At 38.9% G+C, this 20,481-nt stretch overlaps 2 protein-coding genes across 3 annotated transcripts in view; one reads left to right on the top strand and one right to left on the bottom strand.

The window, feature by feature from the left end:
* SIAE (sialic acid acetylesterase) overlaps positions 1 to 4,490 on the bottom strand; it is a 34,231-nt gene extending 29,741 nt beyond the window's left edge. The window contains exon 1 of the mRNA XM_004688785.2: positions 4,385 to 4,490. Within this exon, the coding sequence (XP_004688842.1) occupies positions 4,385 to 4,451 (67 nt within the window). The 5' untranslated portion in view covers positions 4,452 to 4,490. The remainder of the gene's footprint in view (positions 1 to 4,384) is intronic.
* Positions 4,491 to 4,638: 148 nt separating this feature from the next.
* Positions 4,639 to 14,968, top strand: SPA17 (sperm autoantigenic protein 17). Of its 2 annotated transcripts, none has more exons than XM_012729486.1 (5): positions 4,639 to 4,688; positions 5,799 to 5,979; positions 11,453 to 11,523; positions 12,426 to 12,500; positions 14,664 to 14,968. In XM_012729486.1, the coding sequence occupies exons 2-5, from the start codon at positions 5,826 to 5,828 to the stop codon at positions 14,808 to 14,810; spliced, it is 447 nt and encodes a 148-aa protein (XP_012584940.1). In that variant the 5' UTR covers positions 4,639 to 4,688; positions 5,799 to 5,825; the 3' UTR covers positions 14,811 to 14,968. The 2 variants fall into 2 exon arrangements, with proteins under 2 accessions (XP_012584940.1, XP_004688841.1); XM_004688784.2 differs by having other exon boundaries at positions 14,661 to 14,968.
* The last annotated feature ends 5,513 nt before the right edge of the window (positions 14,969 to 20,481 follow it).

Below are 20,481 nucleotides of genomic sequence, written 5' to 3'. Positions count from 1 at the left end.
ACAGCAAAGTTCCTATAGTCTTTAAACAGGAGAGTTTGGAGAGACCCAGACCTCTGAGTCTTCTAATATGAGATCTACTCCTCTGTATGACCTAAGCAAAGTAACAAGAATGATTTTAAAAAAAAATGCACCAAGATGAACAACAAGGAAAGCTCAAAGATTCCAGGCAACCCAGTGCCACAAGCCCTTGGTCTTTCTGGGCTCTCAAACATGGCGTTCAGGCTGGTCTCTATCCTCCCAGCTCAATGAAATTCTCTTTTTAGGCACCCCACAAATGGCATTTATGAGAAAAATTAACCACTTCCTTTCTCTCTTTTTCACTAAGCCACACCCACTTGTTACAGACAGAAATCAAGAAACTTGCGTCTCTCCCACACCTTCTCTAGCCTTCCTCCCGCCCCCAACCCTGTCCCAACCTATCAGTGTCAATTTCCCTCAAATAATGCCCCTGACTGTGGCTTTTTGACAACCCACTGAAAATTCTAAGCAAGCATTTATAAATATCTGTACCAAATCCGATAAATTAAGATGCAAAAAAACAAGGCCACAATATTTGAACAAAGGTCTTTCATAGCCCTCTTACCCATTTCCCAAGCTAAAGTACAGGAGAAAAAGAAGAGGAAGAGCCCTTGAAACTGTTGTGGAGTCACTAACAAGTCTGAATAAGGACTCACTTTAACGAGACGGTTCCTATTTTTAACATCCATGGATATGGAAGTATTTTATTAATAACAAGCTTCTATCCAAATTGTCTGTGAGTATCTCATCAAAGCTTACAAGGAGAAACAAACAACTTCTTAAATTGCATCCCAATTAGTTGAACAAAGCAGGCTAAAAGTCCTTGGAGAAAATAATTGCCAAAATTAAGATTTTTTTAAAGGGTTTGTAACAAAAATGATAGGCAGGAAAGGGAATCAAAAGTAACAAGGGTGACATTTTCCTCCCTGGAAGCTACAAATGATGGTGGCCCAAGGCTATACTTAGCCAGGCAGCACAGCTAATGAGTCTCCCACAGACTCAGTGGCCTATTTGTCCTGCACTTTGAATAACAGCCCAGTCCCTGAGCATCCTCAACTCTCTCATGAGTTACTCCATCATGAAAACCTACATGAACCAGGCCTCCTGGGCTGGAGATTCACAGCTACCACAAGCAAAATGCTCTAAAGACTCCAACACCCCAGAATTGCATAAGCACATTGGCAGCCTGCAGGAGGGAAGGAAAGAGGCATATGCGTGGGAAGGCCTTGTCTTGGGCAGGTGCTTCAAATGGTGCGAAAATTGAAACGAAAGGCTCCGGAATGAAGTAGAGAAGGAAGGCCTGGGGCCTGGAATGAAGAGTTGGCAGGCACTTGCATAAGGACCCCTGTAAACTAAAGGAAATATCTCACAGCCTGGGGGGGAAATACCTTCTTAAGACAATCTATTTTACCTTCGCTGATGCTCTTTGTACACATTTTCATTCTGAGTTAAAGAATGTTACAGGTGCAATGGAGGATTGTTCACACTCTGGAGCATAATAATCATTTACTGACTGGCAGACTGAGACCCAAGTAGATTAAGTAACTTTTAAAAATAGCTTGCATATTTTAATTAATTCAACAAATATCTATTGATGCCTACTATGTTCCAGGCACTATTTTAAGTACAGAAGATATAACTGTGAAAGAAAAAGGAAAAACAACGGACAAAGGGCCTTGCCAGCAGGGACCTTGCATTCTACTAGAAGCTGACAGTGGCAAATGCTGGACTGGACATACTAATAGGCACTAAACTTCCTTGGCCTGAGATTACATAGATAGTTTATGACAGATAGAAACTATGACAGCTGATTTCAAAGTTGCTTCAGTTTCTATTCTGCCACAATTAGAGAACTGTGTAAAGCAAAGAAAAACCATTTTCCTTGTCCTTCTGATAAAGCTCACATTCTAAACTGGTAAGAGTAAACAGTGGAACATTAGAAAAGAGCTTTTTTTTGGGGGGGGGGCCTTTCAGATCCAATGTTTCCTTCATTTGGGTACTGGAGTAGAAAAATGGGAATAGTGTTCTGGGGAAGTGAAAAGTCATCTTTAAAAATAGACTATCAAAATTAGTCCAGTGGTCACTGATGGGAGCTTATAGTAAAAACATTTAGATAGAAGGTCTCACAAGGACTAAAACCAGAAGTAGGGGTAGAGACGATGAACCAATTGTTAAACTAGTTAGTTAAGGGATTTCCCAGGAAGTGGAGGTATGAGTAGAAGGGATTATCAGTTACAGAAAATAACTCAATCAGACCCCAAATCAAAAAAAAGAATCCACAGAGGAATGAGCCACAATGAACACCATGAAAGATCACCATATGCTCTGGCAAAATGCAGCGCTCTCTGGCAGCCTTTATCTATGCAGGTGACTCTTTCTTTCTCCTTTCTCTGTTTCCTAATAAACTTTTAAAGTGCAGCTTTGCCTGTTTCTGTCTATGAAAACACCATTTCCTCAAAAAAACTCACTGTGTGCCACTAACAGGGAACTCTGTCAAATCTTTCTCAGAGGGACCCAAGAACCCCCAAACATCAAACCCAAAATCTGAGCTGCAGCAGTTGCCTCTGGAGAGGAACTGGGAGGAACATCAGGGAGTAGTTTTCAACAAAAAGACCAATGTTCTAATTTGTTGGACGGCCTGTGGTATTTATTTTATTGTTTCACTTCTACATACATTTTGTCAAATATTAGATGATAAACTGGAGGGTGAAGGAGATAGTTCCAAGGAAAAAATATCAAAATATGCATTAAAAGGGCCCTCCCTGGTACTGCAGAGGGTGAAAGCACAGCACTAAGAAGCTAAAGCCACTTCAGCATGAGTTCGAATTCTGCCTGGGAGGTGATCCACATGGCATGGCAGACCTCTCCTGACCCGCCCACTGCTCCCCTCAATCTTCCTATTCTGCTCCCCACTGTCCCTGGTGAATCCTCTCACCTCCCCTGCACCTCTGGCCTGTACCCCAGTTCTGTATGCATGAATACATTTTTTAAAAGTATATAATAAAGGGCCCTCCCTAGTGGCGCAGCGGGTTAAAGCACAGCACTGAGAAGCTTAAGCCACTTCTGCATGAGTTCGATTCCCACCAGCTCCAGAGGTGACCACATGGCGTGGCAGACCTCTCCTGACCCGCCCGCTGCTCCCCTCAGCAGTGTACTTCTGCCTGTTCTGCTCCCCACTCTGTCCCTGGTGAATCCTCACCCTCCGCATCTCTGGCCTGTACCCCAGTTCTGTATAAGTAAATAAATAAATCTTAAAAAAATAAAAAATAAAAAAGTATGTAATAAAATAAGATAGATAATTTAGAAAATTAATGAAAGAAAAATATCCTTGATAAAGATGGTGGCCCAAAGCAAAGATAAAATAACAATATTAAGGTTAACTTTTAACAGAAAAACTGATTTTAAAAATGCGTTGCATGGTTCTTTAAATTTCTCTGCACCTCATTAACTGTACTGAAAGGTCACTGATTGTGGATGAGAGGCAGGAAATCATTTGCAGAGTGCTGCTAGTTTACACTTGGTCTGATGCTGCATTAATGTGAATTTCTTGGCCAGAACAGCAGTCACTTTTCTGCACGCCATTCTCCCACCTCAACTTCCATTTCTTAATAGAGATCTTTGAAGTCCACTGTTGGAGTAGTTTGAAAGGGAAAAACAGTTGGCCTAACATCACTTTATGTTGCATGGGTAGGCAGATTCCACGTCCTGCTTTCTCCGTGGCTGTGATCCAATGTCCAGTCTGAGGTATGAAATGACAGGATTCCACTTCCATGAAGTGAGTCAGCTCTTTCCTATGCCATACATATTATCCCATCACTAGTATCTGTAAGTTGCACCAGAAAGCAAAGCTGAGTCTTAAATATTCTGAGCTAGTGAGGAGGCTGTATTTCTTAGCCCTAATCACCACTTAAACTAGAAGGATTTAATTCTCCCAAGAAACCCTGCCTGAAGCAAACCCTCCCCAAGGGTACCACTGAGGGGGAAGCATTAAAATGTTTCGATGACTCAGTCACCTGTTTCCAAACTGTAGTTAACTAGCTACGCCCCCTCCCCTTCGAGGTCCCAGCAGTTGTTCAAAGACTGTAAGGGCCAGGGCCCGGGCACACCTGGACCGGCCATCCCCATACCCAGGTAAAATGAATCTCTCTGTGCCCCACATGCTACAAGGAGGAAATGGAAGAAGAGGAAGAAACGCAACTCCCGCCCAGCAAACACCCGCAGCCGAGGTCAGGAGGGGAGAACTCTCTTGCTGGCCGAGGCTCCCACCCCGGCCTTGAAAGGGGGGCGCCGGTTGGGGCACCTGAAGAGAACTGGGGTCTCCGTGCCAGCACAGGCTGCGGGAGAGGGTCTGGCCGGGCCGCCTCACCTGCACTTCTTTCGGCCCGCAGGATTAATGGCAGCACCAGCCCAAAGATAAATCCCGGCGCGTTCATGTTTGCGAGGATCCACTCCAGCGTTGGACTTCTGAAAAGGACACTTGGGTGGGGGCGGGGCCACGGGCGGGGATTGAGTGGGGCCGCTACGGCTTGACTCCGCCCACCTCGGGGCCGTTCAATCCGCGAGGCCACGCCTCCCCCTTCTCGGCCGCCGTAGTTGAAGAAAAAAACGGTTACCCAGCAACGAGCAAAAACAACCTGAACCATCGGCACCAGCTTTGAGAAAACGAGGAGGTGAGGCGGTTTCCCCTATTTCCTCTCCAAAACCGAAACCTTTCCCCTTCGCCTCTAGTTTTCCCTCAGGATTCCCTACGCACCCTAGGAACCCTCGGGAAGATTGAGAGCCAATTCAGCCCATTCTGAGAGCCTGAAATCCCGGGTCCTCGACGTCCAGTAGCCGACTAGCCCTTTATTCCGGCTTTTCACAGCCTTAGGATGATATCTCATCTTCTGTGCCCTCAAAAAAAAAAAAAAAAAGGAAAAGAAAAAATCCCCCGCAGATTGGGTCTCTTTAAACCGTCTAGTTCCACCACCACACCCGCCCCCCCACGTAGGTCCTCACCACTGTTTCCACCATTATTCGGCATTAACCCTCTCACATATACACAAATTAATAAGCATTCTCAAGAGCCCAAACCACTGTTTGTCAGTTATTTTAATAGAGTCTTTGTATTCGTAGACAGGGGGAGAAGACGTGGTCAAGACAAAACCTGAGGGGAAAAGTATCCCCAAACTTTGGAGGCTAGTATTGCAAAACCAGGACTTTATCCCTCCCCCCACCAACCCCTCACCCTCACTTCTGGCCCGCCACTCCCTCTGCCTTCCCAGAGTATTTAGGGGCAGTGAGGTCATGCTTCAGAAGTACAAACTAACAAAAACTAAGTGAGACGACTTCTTCTAACAAATTAATTTCTAGAACCAGGATTAGTGCCCACCTTTTTTTTTTTTTTTACACCCTAAAGAGGGTCTTCTCAGCTATTTATTATGACGTTTGAACAAGCGTTCTCTCCAAATTACCTATACGTTAGCAAAAATTACCCTCATCTCTTAAAGACAGAGAGGGACAGAGAAAAAGTACTTAGTATTAGTTTAAAAATCTTATTTTTGTAATGTTACAAAATGATTTGACCTATGAAATGGGTCGTTAAATGTAAAGATTCTAATAATGATAAATTCAAAACTCCAAAAGAAGTGGATGGACCTGGACTATGTTGGGGGGGGGGGGCGGGGAGAATTGAAAATCCAGAGAATTTGGGTTTTAGAAACAATGTGTTGTCATAGTGGTGATTATATAGGCAAAAATCAGACAAGTTTAAAGACAGTACCTCTTTAATGAATCTCTAGGTAAAATAGTCAGTTACTTCCAAGGAGATGTCGATTCCATTCTCCAACACCCAATACCGAATTCCACAAGGATTTGGAAATCTTCTTGAAGGGCTGACACGCGAGATTCTGAGGGAACAACCGAACAATATACCAGCTTTTGCAGCAGCATATTTTGAGAATCTTCTAGAGAAAAGAGAGAGTAAGCTTTTTTAAATAGACAATTTTTTTAATAAGAGATCAAGCATTGTTATTGTGACTCTTAAGACTTCTTATTCCACAGAAAGCTTTTATGAGAGCTGTAGTTTCAAATAACAATTTTTACTATTTGAAACGTGTGTTTTTAACAGGTTTCTTAAATCATGTTATTTCAGATTTTTGAAGGTTGCCAGTTTATTGCCTACATCTTTTTTATTGTATTTCTCATGAACACACTGGTATATGGGAACCTCAGGAGATCATCTTCTGGATCTCAGTTTTCATCATGCTGTTCCTATGCCTCCCAGAGACTTGCCTATCTATTCTTCCTGGGAGGAGAATTTGTGTTTTTTTCTATATTTTGAGTCTTCACACTTAAAAGTATTGTAAGTGTTGGAAAAAATAATCCTACACTCCTAACAGTAAATTAATTAGTATTTACTGGAGAACATAAACTTTATATTAAAGGCAGAGAAAACTTGCTTTGAAAAATAAACTTCCAACCTGGGAAAGTAATTTATGTTCGTTCTCTACATTTCCAAGGTCCCATCTTTCCCATATACTAAGATTTCATGCTTACAGTGACAATTTGACTGAGAGCCAGAATAATTTCTTCATTTTATATACACAATTTCCAAACCTCCAGCCTTAAATAATCATGACTATCAAGACCTGACCCAGTGTCAAAGTGGAAATTAATAGTTTTAAGTTTTTACAAAAAAAACTATTCTGACTAGAACAACAATATTGTATAAGCTGCCATCATTTTAGATTATGGTGAATTAACAGTGATAAAGGTGATTAGAAAAAACCACAAACATCCATACTAAACCACAAGCTTAGAAATGAAACAAACCCCTTACACACTGCACAGCTACACCCCCGTGTCTTTGTTAAGTTGTTGTTCAACCTTGGCAGAGCACAAACCTCTACTAATTCCTTGAATATTGCTGGTCTTTTCCAGATCTGATTAAGTGTGAATATTTGTTGCACAACCTGCAACTTAATTGCCACAAAAAAGTTATTACAAGAACTCTTAATAGGGCAAGAGGTGGATTGTAATGAACATTAATTTTATCATAACATTAATTTTACAAAGTCATGCAGTAAAGGTTTCATCATTTAATTTTAGAACTCAAAACATCCTATGACAAAAACAACTTGAGTCGTTGGCAATTTAAATTAATGGTCTTAGAACACAATCCCCCTAGTTAAAAAATAAATTGTGTAAATCTATTTGAAAATATTTTAAATACCACACCCATTTCCATTCATGTGAATAGGTGATTTGCTGCCAACTGACATAGTTATCAAAATTCAGTGTATCATAAAGGAAAGGAAAGGAAAAGCCCTCTTGCCCACGCTTTCATGAAAACCAAGAATTCCCTTATCAGAACTCTCCATAGGTAATTACTAATCTGAATTTTGATTTTTTGTGACAGGAAATGTGTTAGAATATGACATAAATGGTATCTTGAATAACTAGGGAAAAGAAGATGAGCTTTTTATTGAATGATATTGAGATGAATGAAAGAAGATAAAAATGGATCAACTATTTACATCATACAATAGGATAAGTTCCAAGATTAGAGATTTAAATAGTTTTTTTTAAAAAAAAAAAACATACAAATACTACAAAAAAGCACAAATGGATTTCTCTATAACCAGAGGTAAAAATTGCCAAGTTTTTTAAGTTACTTTAAAATTCAAAAATGGAGGCCCTCCCTGGTGGCGCAGCGGGTTAAAGCACAGCACAGCACTGAGAAGCTAAAGCCATTTCCGCATGAGTTCAATTCCCGCCTGCACCGGAGGTGACCACATGGCGCGGCAGACCTCTCCTGACCTGCCCGCTGCTCCCCTCAGCAATGTACTTCCTCTATCTGCCTGTTCTGCTACCCACTCTGTCTCTGGTGAAGCCTCTCGCTGCCCCTGAGCCTGTGACCTGTACCCCAGTTCTGTATGAACAAATAAATAAAATCTTAAAAAAAAAATCCAAAAATGGGCCCTCCCTGGTGGCGCAGTGGCACAACACTAAGAAGCTGAAACCACTTCTGCATGAGTTAGATTCCCGCCTGCCCTGGAGGTGACCACATGGAGAGGCAGACCTCTCCTGACCTGCCCGTTGCTCCCCTCAGCAGTGTACTTCCTCTATCTGCATGTTCTGCTCCCCGCTCTGTCTCTAGTGAAGCCTCTCACCGCTCCTGAGCCTCTGGCCTGTACCCCAGTTCTGTATGAATAAATAAATCTTAAAAAAAAAAAATCCAAAAATGGAAAATACTGATAAAATTGACAACATAAACGTAAACTTTTACATGTCAAGGTCCCCATAAGGAAAATAAAACTACAAATGATAAACTGAGAAAAAATATTTACAATGTTTAGCACAACAAGTTAATAAACCTAACAAAGAGCTTGTAAGAGCAGTGAATGAAAAAAGCAACCTCATAAAAAATGAGCAAGAGATAAACATTTCACACAGAAATAAATCCAAATGGCTTTAACATGTGAAAACATACTCAAAGTAACTCATAAAGATAGAAACTCATTTCAGACCTATTGTGGGGTAGCACCACTGACCACAATCATTTTGCCTTGCAAAAAGTAAAAAATTTACCAATTTATTCAAACAGCTAGAAGGGAAATAAGCACTTGTAGATTTTGCCAGAAAAGATACAAAATGATGCAACCCCAAAGAGGGGGTAACAAGGAGGTTCTTGGCAGTATCTATCAAAATTACATGTATATAACCCCTTATTCCATAAATTCCACTACTTTTAACTACATTGTTTGAGGAAACAACCCATCAGAGGGAACATACCGAAAAACTAAAGAACACAATAAAATGATATACAGTTGTGAAAAAACGAAGGTCTCTATATGATGCAATGTAGTGATGTTCAGGATATATTAAGTAAAGTAAGGTTGGGGAGAAAAGTGTGTTTAATATGACATAATTACCTAACTGTTATTAATATGCATACATAACTGTTATTTTATAATTTTTAAGTGGAAGTATAAATATTTTAAAACTGTTACCTCCAGGAGAAGAAGGAACAGAAGCTAAACTGCTCTGAATATATTCTGAATTCAAAATCATAAATGTTTAGCATAGTTATAAAATAGAATTAAATTTTTAAATCATTAAACAAATTCTAAAATTTAGAAGCAAAGTGCAACAAATGAACCTAGCTAGTAGTGAATGGAGAGTACAATAACACAAAAAAGAGTTATTTCAAGTGACTTTATAACACAGTAATTTACTGTACAATCCTGGTAGAAACAGCCTAAAAGCAAAATGAAGTTTGTTTTTTTTTAAATCTTACATTGTTTTCAGTAATTAATAATATATAATATTGTTGCTCTGAAATTATGTTTAATATAGTGTAGGACATGGCAAGTAACTAACCTGCCATTAAGAATAAGATTTTTTGTTCAGAAAAATAACACTCATATTAAAATGAAAGAAGTTAATATAATCCTACAATCCTAAATTGAATTTGAAAATATCACTAGGGCCATGTGATATAGTTCCTTTCTTTAAAATGAGTGAAATATTTCCTAACTGTCTAGTTTTTAAAAGACCCCAAAGACCAACTCAGTACCAGTAAACACCTGTTCCCTAGACTATGACCACTAGTTCCTAAATATCTTACTTCACCAGAAAATAAGGAAGTTTTCAAAGATTACTAGAATTGCTTCCAAATAACTCAGGAGCATTTGAGCATCTGAATGATTTTGGCCGATTTTGGACAATTAGAGCATCAATAAGAATAATAAATACAATGGATAGAAACTCATCCAATTTCTTAAGTATTCAAAGTTCATAATGTTAAAATGAAAGCTAATTAGTGTTTTATTCTTGAGAGAATTCTAGGGGAACTAAACATTTATTCTGAAAATGTTAAAAGGAGAAATCAAATCTTTAATCTGCCTTTTCTTTATGATCTGTATTGCAGGGTAATCAAATAATGAGATTATTTGTTTTTTCAGTACTCCAGAAATAAAGAAATAATGATCAAATTACATTTTGCATCCGCTCGAGGTATTATATAAGCAGTTATCATCAATGAACCCATAAAAATAATAAAATGAGGGGCTCTCCCTGGTGTAACCGGTTAAAGCACCTCATTATGAAGCTCTCTGAGGCCACTGCAGTGCAAGCTGATCCCTCCACCCCCAAGGAAGTGACTCACATGGTGTGGCAGACCTCTCTGAGCCCACCCGCTGCTCTCCTCAGCAGTATATTTTAGTTCATCTGCCTGTTCTATTTCTCTGTTTCTGCTGAATCCTCTTACCCACCATACCTCTAGCCTATACCCCAGTTCTGTAAAAATAAATTTTTAAAAATCTTTTAAAAAAATTAAATGAGAAATAACCAGTTCTTGTGTAATCTGAAAGAATTACTTTAGACTAACTCTAAGATACATTTGTCCCACCACCTCCAAAAAAAAATCAACCCTGAGTCAAATCTTGCTATCAGTCTACAGGAAATTCAAAAGACACAGGAACTTGTTTCAAATCATCATGGGAATGGAATCAGAAATACCTAAACTGTGGAAAACTCCAAAGGAAAAATGACCCAGTTATGTCAACAAGTAAATGGCAAGGGGAAAATACAGGGTATGAGATAGGGAAATTTCATTTAAAAGATTTCAAAAACAGGGCCAAAAGGCTGAGTATGCCCATTACTTGGGTTCATATTTTGAGCAAACGAACAATAAAATAGTAATAATAATAATATATTAGACAATGGCGGAACTGTGGATAGCTGGTGGTTTTAAGGAATTGTTAGTGTTTTGAGGTGAGATGATATTTATGGATTTACAACTTAGAAATACATACTGAAGTAAACAGTGGGTAAAACAATAGATGCCTGGTATTAGCTTGAAAATAATCAGAAGGATGGGAATGTAAGTGAGGTTACAGAGAAAATACGATAAATTTTGAGTTTGTAATTGTTGATTTGAATAACAAGCACATGAAAATCAATTACATTATTCTCTTTACTTTCTAAGTTTTAAGTTCTTAAAACATTAAAGAAAAATTCTGTTTAAAATCTTCCTGTATGTAACAACTATTTTTTCTTTAACAAAATCCTCTACCATCCTTCTCATTTCCAGACTTCCTTCCTATTAGCATTTATTTTTACACATTTTTTGTGTTTCCTAATACATGTTTATAAGTTTCTATACATATATTAAGTACTTCTCTTCCCTTCCATTTTTTAATAAGTACTATTATAAAGGTAAAAATTGTGTGCTTTTTTTTTTACTGCCTTTTAAATATCCCCAAGGTCTCATCTAATGTATATTCGTCATCATACATGCAATGACCACCAGTTATGTCTACAGTGCTAGGCTATAAATATCAATAAGAGTTTCAACTGTCAGTAAAGATGCTGTGGTTTGAAAAGGAAAGCTGGTTTTATGTATTTTAATCTCAAAGTAAATTTGAAACTATTTTATTTTATTATTTAGAAACCAGCTTTGATCCAGCAGAATGGGGGAGTAAGGTGGATGACCGCTTCTATAACAACCATGCATTCAAGGTATGGTCCTGTGAAAGCAATTGAATTTAGCTGTTTCTTCCATCTCCAAAACAAATATTAGGGATCTCCCCAGAATCATGAGAACTGGGAGAGACGTCACAAATATCTTATTAAACCTTTTTAATTGTAATGTTCTTGCTTATAGCCATCAAGCTTGATTTTAAAGATAATCAACAGGAAGAATATACTGGAAAGTTGCAGAATAATTACTCTGTCAGTTACTACTCAGATTTTATTGGGTATTAAGGTGTTCAGCATTAGCAGATACTTAGTAAATACTTGTTGAACTAGTGAATAATATTTCTTTTAAAAAATTCATCCACTTATTTCATTACCCATTGTCATCTTACAAAGACTGGTTAGAATTTAAAAAGGTAATGGTATAGAGTTTTCTCTTTAAAGTTAATCTGTTCAGACACTAAAACTATATTCCTCTTTACCAGCACTCACAAAACCAATCTTTATCAACAAAGATTCCCAGGCAAAGGTACCCATGTTTGTAGGAAATCATTGTTTCTCCTTGTTATGTTAGAATGATCCTAATTAAGTACCATCATTGGGAGAAATGAGAAAATACATACTGATAAATTCTGTGTTCTGTGGGCCAGATGAGGAACACTGATTGAGAAGGACTGCGTGGGATCCAGGATCCTTGGCATCAACAGAGAGCTTGATAGAAATTCAGCCTTATCCCAGGCTTGCAAATCACATGCTAAATTTTTTAAAAACCCCACAGTAGCTTGTAGGTACACTAAAGTCTGAGAAAAACGACTATAGACATCTGAGAATAATACAGTAGTCACAAAGCACTAAAAGATATTAGAATCAAAAGTAATTGGCAAGGTTCAAGTTTTGAGGTATTCTGCAGTAGCTTGCCTATTTGTTCTCTTCCTTCTCCCCAGGAGCAAGAACCACCTGAGAAAAGTGAACCTGAAAAAGAAAAATCTGAGCAAGAGGAGACATCAGTCACAAAATTGGTAAGTTACATTGGATGCCTTCAAAAAATGATGTTACTCGATTTAAATTTGTACTCTAAATACATATCTGTTCTGTTATTAATATTGCTAAAGTTGTGATTTTTCTTCTAAATAACTAGAATGGTAGATCATTTTTAGCCAAGCCTCTTAAAAAGGAAAACTCAATTTTCTCATCAAAAATAAGATCTCAGTTTTTCAGATCTGTCAGTGAATGGAAAAACAGAACTCACAGCCCTTGTCTGATCCTTCGTTTCATCTACCATTTTGGGGATTTACCATTTTGATAGCATCACTAATTGATGCTATCACTGCCACACAATGGCAATGATTCAGAGATTAAAAAAGGAAACTCACAGGGAATGAATTACACACAACCAAATAAAATGGCTTTATGCTATGTGTCTTATTCACCTTCCATGCCCTGTCCTCTACAGAAATGACTTCCTACCTAATACCCTACATCAAAACAGTAAGGACCTAGGTCTACGCTCAGAGATAACCTGTGTTAAATGACAGGCTAAACCAACTCTGAAGAAATGATTGTACACATCTGCACACAGCCCTTTATCAGTCGTGTCACTTTGATAGCTTGAAATAAACCAGTGAAAATATTTTAAGACCATGGCAAATTCTAGATATGAAGACTTTTTTATTTTTTCTGAAAAAAAGTTGAACATTTCACTTGACATTGTTAAACATGTAGTAATCATTCGCCAGCATTTCACCATCTATATCCTTCATAGTCTAGACTCAAGAGGACCAGCCCTAGTGAGAAAGAACTGTTCTTTCTGTTCTTCTGCTGAAGGCCAAAACTTCTTAGTTCCTTTTCATGTCTTAATTTCCCAGTTAGTTACCCAATAGTTAGCAGTCAAAATGGACATCCCCTCAAGGACTACTTTATTTCCTACAGGGTGGGCTATAACTGTCTCCTTTATAAGTTTCCCTTTATAGCCCTTCTAAGTTATTTCAGAATTATATCAATACAACTCAATCAGCCTAACATTGGTATAAGATACAGTGGGACATCAGAGAAGAGGAAAGAGTGTCATTTTATCTAATAGGTACCTTCACACACACTTTCACACATTTGAATTGAGAGTCCATGGTTTCTGACTTCAACATAATTCATTTGCCCATGTTGAGACATCATCTCAGAGAATTTTATACCATTCTGTTTGCATGTAAAAGTGTAAGAGCTAGATCTGCCTCACTATTTGTAATGGAGGAAACAAGGCTTAGACACCCCAAAAGTCCAAGTAAATAAAAGACTAAGTAAATAAATTAAAATGCATTGGTACAATGGATAAAATGGTATCATAAAAAAAGACAGAGTTATATATACTGAATAATAATATAGTGAAAGAAAACCAAGATACACAGTTAATGGAAAAAGTGACTGCCAAATGTTATTATAACATGATGTCACTTTTTAAAATTAAAAAAAAAATGGAAAGCTATATATACTCAACCCACAATAATAGTTATCTCTTAGACATAGGATTTGGGGGGAAAAAAATACATTCCCTATCAGTGATACCAAAGTGTGTAAATATATACATATCACTTTTATAATTTCAAAATATATAAGTTATATATGTATTTGTTGAATTATACACTTATTTATACATTTCATTGTAAATTATGCCAAAAAAATTTTTTAAAGGAAACTGAAAGTTCAACTGACAGTGTTAAAGCTGAAACTCTTCAACTAACTAGATTTCTTTTTGGCAATCTAAATGTGTGATTTTGATTAGTTAATCATTGAGAAATTAAGAAGTTTAGACTTTTATCAATTTTATGTAATCATGACTATTTTGAAACAGCACATTTACTTTCCTTCTTGACATTTTACCACTTGTCAAAGACTTAATTATTTTCCCCCATAAAAAAATATTATTGCACAGAAAACTTAAATAAGACCTATTTTGAGGGAGATTGACAATGATCTTTTATTACAAAAACATTAAAGTAAGGCAAAACAAAATGCCTGCTATTTTTGGCATTCACCGCTGGGTACAAAATTACATGACAGTATATAAAATGTGTTTAGGAAGCAACAGATCACAAATGTTTCATCCCAAATGATTCAATTTATGCACCAATTTTTAAGATGTCAGAATATGGGGTAAGAACTTTCTTGTTTTTTTCCGTTCCATGAAGCAGACTCCCGAAGATCTAGAAAAAGAGGAGAATGCTGCTATCACAATCCAAGCAGCCTTCCGTGGACACAAAGCCAGAAAGGCAGTGAAGATAATAAAATCGGAAAATTTGGAAAAAGAGAAAATAAAGGAAGAAAAGGAGGATGAGTGAGGAAGACACGTGGCTTAACCCCCACCAAAAAAAACAGGCAAATATCATCCAAATCCATCAACCTGTTGTAATTGCCGTCTTTTCCTTACTGAGGGAGATTTGATGTAGTGTAATAACATTTGTTGCTGTTGTGAAAATCTGTCGTGAGCATTTGTTTAATAAACATGCCATTGAACACATGCCTCTCGAAGATGTCTCTGAGATCGTAAATTTATGTTGCGACAGGAACTTTGTTGCCGCTTTGGGGCGGAACACGATGAGGGACGCAGGATTTGTGGCGCAGTTAGTTCTTGTGCCTTACAGACTAGTAAAAGTTGATCATGTGACAATGGTCTGAGGAGTTAAGTCTGGAGGGTAGGTTAGGAATGGGGACAAAGTTTCATCAGGGACAGGGAAGAAGACATCGGACTTTGCTTCAAGAGCAAAGTATTTGATGTTAGATTTATCCCGAGACCACCAGGGAGACAGTCGGCAGGCTTCGCCTCCCAGGTAGGGAGGCTCCATTGTAGTATGGGCTATACTCTGTAGGTTGGCAAGGAATTCTCTGCTGTGATTATAGACGGCAACTGGGTCATAGTTGCCCGTGAGTGGCCAGCTAGTAGCCAGTTCATAGGAACCCACACGTTTAGACTTATCTCAGTTCTATGCATGGAGACCTTTGGATTTGGAATCATAGAACTAGAATATCTCACTTTTCAGTATCTCAGAGATATGTGGTCTCACCAGTATCTAATAAATATAGTTTTCACGTCCCTGAATAATAATCCCTTATATCCTACCTCACTCCGAGTAGAGAATGTCAATCCATTTAGTTTTCGAATAACTCAAATGACTAGAATGATAAATGAAGTAAAATTTTTGCTAAAGTTTCACCTATTGGTTTTTACTTGTCAAGCACACTTTGATCATCTACTGAAAAATATATCAAGCGCAATTCATGTGCTGGGAGTTAATAGTGAGTATCTGTCCTTACACTCATGCAGCTAAGAGCTTTTGTTTTCTTCATCTCCAAAACCACACTGAACAAGCTCAATATATTGGGGGTGGGGGGAAGATTTATGATAACATCATAAATACTTTGATTTTCATTTAAAACTCCCCAAGTTTCGGGAGGGAAGTGCACTGGACTTTGGTGATGGCACATGGGTGATTTGGTTGGTGATGGAAGCCCAAGGGATTACAACTGAGATGGAAAAATGCACAAAATGATGGAAAAATAAACTATTGAAAAGAGAAGAAAAAAAAACTCCCCAAGTTTCTTTAGTGTACACATAGCAATATTGTTTTCATTTTGTTCTACAATGTTCTTTGTGGATCTTGTTTACCATTACTTCCATAGTCCCTTCACCTGTTTTTTTTTTTCTTTCTTTCTTTTACCTTTCTCCTTGGTTCTAAACATAAATGTATGAAGTTTGCTCCCTACTTTCTCTTACTGGAATGTATGCTCCATGAAGATAGAGGTTTATTTTGCTTATTCCCTAGTGCCTTTTCGAATGTAGCAGGAAGGAGTGAATTGTTTCTACTAACTCGTGCAGAAATGGGGAGCCCCAGCAAATGTCTTCTTCCATCAGATGAACTTTGATGGAACTGTGTTATCCATCCATCCCTGAATGGATCTTTGAAGCCAAGGGGAAGAATATACTAATTGACTTATTCCTATCACCATTACAGTCTACCCTGAAGTAGGGGTGGGAGTCATTTCTGCCTATAAAACTTGGCTAAAAGTAGGAAATTTGAAGTTTCTTATAAGAAATAATGTTGTCAGGAGGAAGGGATAGTAGATGCTGGGCAAACGACCAACAAATACCCACCACATGGCTTCTCTAATCACCACATGGCTTCTACTGCACTGTTGATTAAATTGTCAACATCAAAGACTAGAGAAGGAATCAAGAATGAACAAATTAAAACAAGAAATGATGGGGTAACTAGACATGAAAATGTAGAGATTTGAATACCCTGCCACATAAATTGTAATGTCAACGGTGCTCTTTGGATTTTCTTTTTTTCTCTTTCTTTTTTCTTTTCTCCCAAAAGAAAGAGTTTTGGAGTCAAGTCTAGAAGAATATGAAAAATCACATTTTAAATGTGACCATTTGTGAGCATGAATTTTTCACAGAATCTTCTTATGGCATCTCCATCAAGATCACCAATCAGGACCTCCCTGGTGGCCGAGGGGGTAAGTCTCAGCACTACCTTCAAGAAGGATCTCAGATCCCCTTCCAGGGCACCCACCCACATGCCACAGCAGACCTCTCCTGTCTCATCCACTGCTCCCCTCAGCAGTGTATTTCAGTCAGTCCACGTACTCTGCTCCCCACTCTGTCTCTGGTGAATCCTCTCTCTGTCCCCTCCCCCCTCCACCAACCCCCAACCTCTGGCCTACACCCCAGCTCTTCTACACAAAAAACAAAATAAAAATCTTTTTTTTATTTTTAAATTTTTCTTAAAATAATCTTAGATACTGAAAAAAAGTCTCCATCCTGCTTCATAAATCTAAACCCATCATGGCCTGGAAGGACTTGTTTGCTGCCGCACTGTGATGTGGAGCTCAGTTGAACAATGTCTCTGAAAGAGAAATGAGCCCAATGTAGGAATTTGAATTATGCTGTCATCCCTTCTCTAAGTGTGTGTCGTTATTCACTTTGTTGGCCTAAAGAAGCTTAATAGAGACTGCCCTAATTTCTCAATAAAATTACCCCCATAATTTCTTGATCTACCCAAAACAACTTGAGTTTTCTAACATTTGAAGTCATTTCAGCAGGTCCTATTTCTTCTTCAAATTGAAGGTTTTCTTCTATGAAATTTTCCCTGTGTTGCTCTTTCATGGGAAAACAAGAAAGTTAATGGGAACTAAGTTCTAATTTCATACATGCACCCTAAGGAGCAGGTCACAAATATGGCCTACCATACAAGTAAATAGAAAAACTGAGACTTTCTCATCTTCACTTTTAGTACTATTTCTCTCTGTCATGTATCTACAATTATTACATATGCACCTCCATGGAAGGGGGAGGGACACTGCAGCCCAGTGAATGAATCACCATTTTCCCCTCCCCGCTTATCTTAAGTCCCAGCAAGCCATGAATAAGACTTCCTGAATGGGGTGGCAGCCAGGAAGGAGCAAGAGGGATATGTAAGTGGAAATGGAATGAAGAAGGGAGAGACACACAAGGGATATGTGAAGCAGAGTCACCTGGACAAGACAGCTTGAAGAAACCTAGTTGAGACACACGTGGGGAAGCTGATGCTGGAGAAGCTGACGCTGGGGCTCTGGTGCTTTGGCAGAGACCATCCCAGTCCTTGACTTCATAGTGTATTATGTGGTACATTTTGAATTTGGGAGGTCTTTCCTTCTGTCCCAGTGTTACAGGGTAGCCCAGAGTGGACTGGGCCGCCTGTCGGTGGGGCCTCACCAGCAAGCTCACAATTCATTTATACTGCAGACACACACAAAAGGGTCAATAATGGGTTCATTTACAAAAGGGGAAAGGAATAGGAAACAACCCAGGGAAAGAGAGCGGGATACAAAGTAACTGGAATATCTTAGGGCTAGACTGACTGAATACACCAGAGACTGACTGAATACACCGGAGTCACACGGTCAGGAGAGCTGCTTCCCAAGCGAGAGAGCCAGAGATGCAATCACGCCCTATTTATCCTCCAAATGTCCCAGAATTCCTGCTAGCTCCACCCTTGGGTCCTCGCAGTTCTCTCCCTGGTACTGCTGGGAGTTGTAGTTTCTAATCACTGGAGTAGCAGGTAGGTTCCAGAAAGCTGGAGTGGGGGTGGAGTCCATAAGACTCTGCAGGGTTCCTTTAGGACATCCTTCCCCTTAACACCAGCACTCTGGGACCTACCCAACCTCTTTTTTGTGGTATCCCACTGTAAGTCACCTTAAATTTGTGGCAAGCTGTCAAGCCTCAGTCACCCCCTTTGGCCTAAGCCTGTTTGGCTGGATGTTTGCCCATGAAGGGATGGGTAATTTTTGGAGTTTGGGAAACAGTTATTTGAAATCTTTTCTCTCTTTTTCTGTACACACCAATTCTATTATCAAATCCTTCACACTAGGGGCCTCCCTAGGGATTAAGTCTCAGCGCTATGAAGCTATAGGCAGTCACTACAGCACAAGTTCGATCCCCAGCCAAGGAGCTGACCCACTTGGCACAGCAGACCTTCCTGCTTTGCCCAATGCTCCCCTCAGCACAGTGTTTCAATCTATCCACCTCTTTTGCTCCCTACTCTGTCTCTGGTGAATCTTCTCACTACCCCACACCTCTGGCCTACACCCTAGCTCTTGTGTGCATAAATAAGGTAAATTGTAAAAAAAAACAAAAAACTTTCACACTAAAAATCTGCTTTTGTGCACATGCACAACCAGGCCCCTTTCAGAACATGCACCCTTTAATAGCTCAGTGTTCATGTATACTCTTCAGTCATGTGTTTACATAAGGAACATATAACGATGACCCATTTTATATCAATATATTGTGTTGATAAACTCATTTCCGATCTGAAGTGCTTTATAAATAAAACTACTGAGATTGACATTTATGCCTGTGAGGCTCTCAGAAGAAACTGAACATGCACAATATAATACATCAGAATGAAAAACTATTTTTGTGAATGAAATATGCTTGGGAGTAAGCACTCTCTGTTGTGAAAAGACCCAAAAACGCCTGTTAGGTGATGTTATTGTAATTGAAAAGTAAAGAGCCAACACACTCAGTACCAAACACCTTGACAAAGAATTGTCAACACCCAAAGACCAAGAAATGTCTGCAGAAAGAATATATACATGCTATCTCAAGAGGGTCATATAAAATGGAGAAGGTGTGAAAGTCTGTCATCATTCTATCTTTGAAGACACATGTGTCTCAGAGACATAACTGTCTCAGAGCCTTCTGGTCAAGAACATGCATCTGGCTCCATTGGAATGACATTGCTAAGAAGTAGGGCCTACTTTGATTAAACCAGGTATAAAACCAATGATGGAAGCTAGGAGAAAAAATAAAACAATTTTTTTTTTTAATAATCCTTGAAACAGAGAAACATATACTTGCCTGGAGGCTTAACGAACAACTGGACTAGCTCAGTGAGTTTTGAGTCACATGCTTCTGGGTTGCTTGGGTACTGTGGAAGGTTCACCACTTTTTCAGACCAGAAGATGACTTCTGGGAATTTTATGGGAATTGCTTTCACCACAAGGGATGGACACCCAGGGCTGCACCCTTCTTGGGGCAGCTGACCTCTAATGACCAGTCACTGCATTGATCCACGAGCATGACCCCTTGTCTCAAAATGAGACAAGGGTCAAGCCAGCTCTCAGCCCTGGAATTCGCTAAGCATGTTCAACTTTATCTCAGTACGACTTCATCCTTTATCCAGTCCTGCTTTTCTACTATCCATAGGTCCTGAGTGCACTCTCCAAGAAATCACCTCTACTCAAATTATGTCACAAAAATCAGTCCCAGAGAACCTGACCAATGACAAGTCAATTAGAAGTCTGACATATCTGCACACTTAAAGCCCATTGTTTCCCCCAATGTCACCTTATAAGAGACTGCTCTGTAACAGAAAAATATATTATTTCTTCTCTAAATGAATTATGATCACCAATATTATAGATAGTAATGCTATATACAAAAGTCATATGTTGAAGCCCTGACTC

This window comes from Condylura cristata, unplaced genomic scaffold (genome assembly GCF_000260355.1).
Source record: "Condylura cristata isolate star-nosed mole 26May11 unplaced genomic scaffold, ConCri1.0 scaffold00025, whole genome shotgun sequence".
Lineage (NCBI taxonomy): Eukaryota > Metazoa > Chordata > Mammalia > Eulipotyphla > Talpidae > Condylura > Condylura cristata.
Note: the sequence above shows the minus strand (reverse complement) of the source record. Positions and strands in the feature narration are given on the sequence as shown.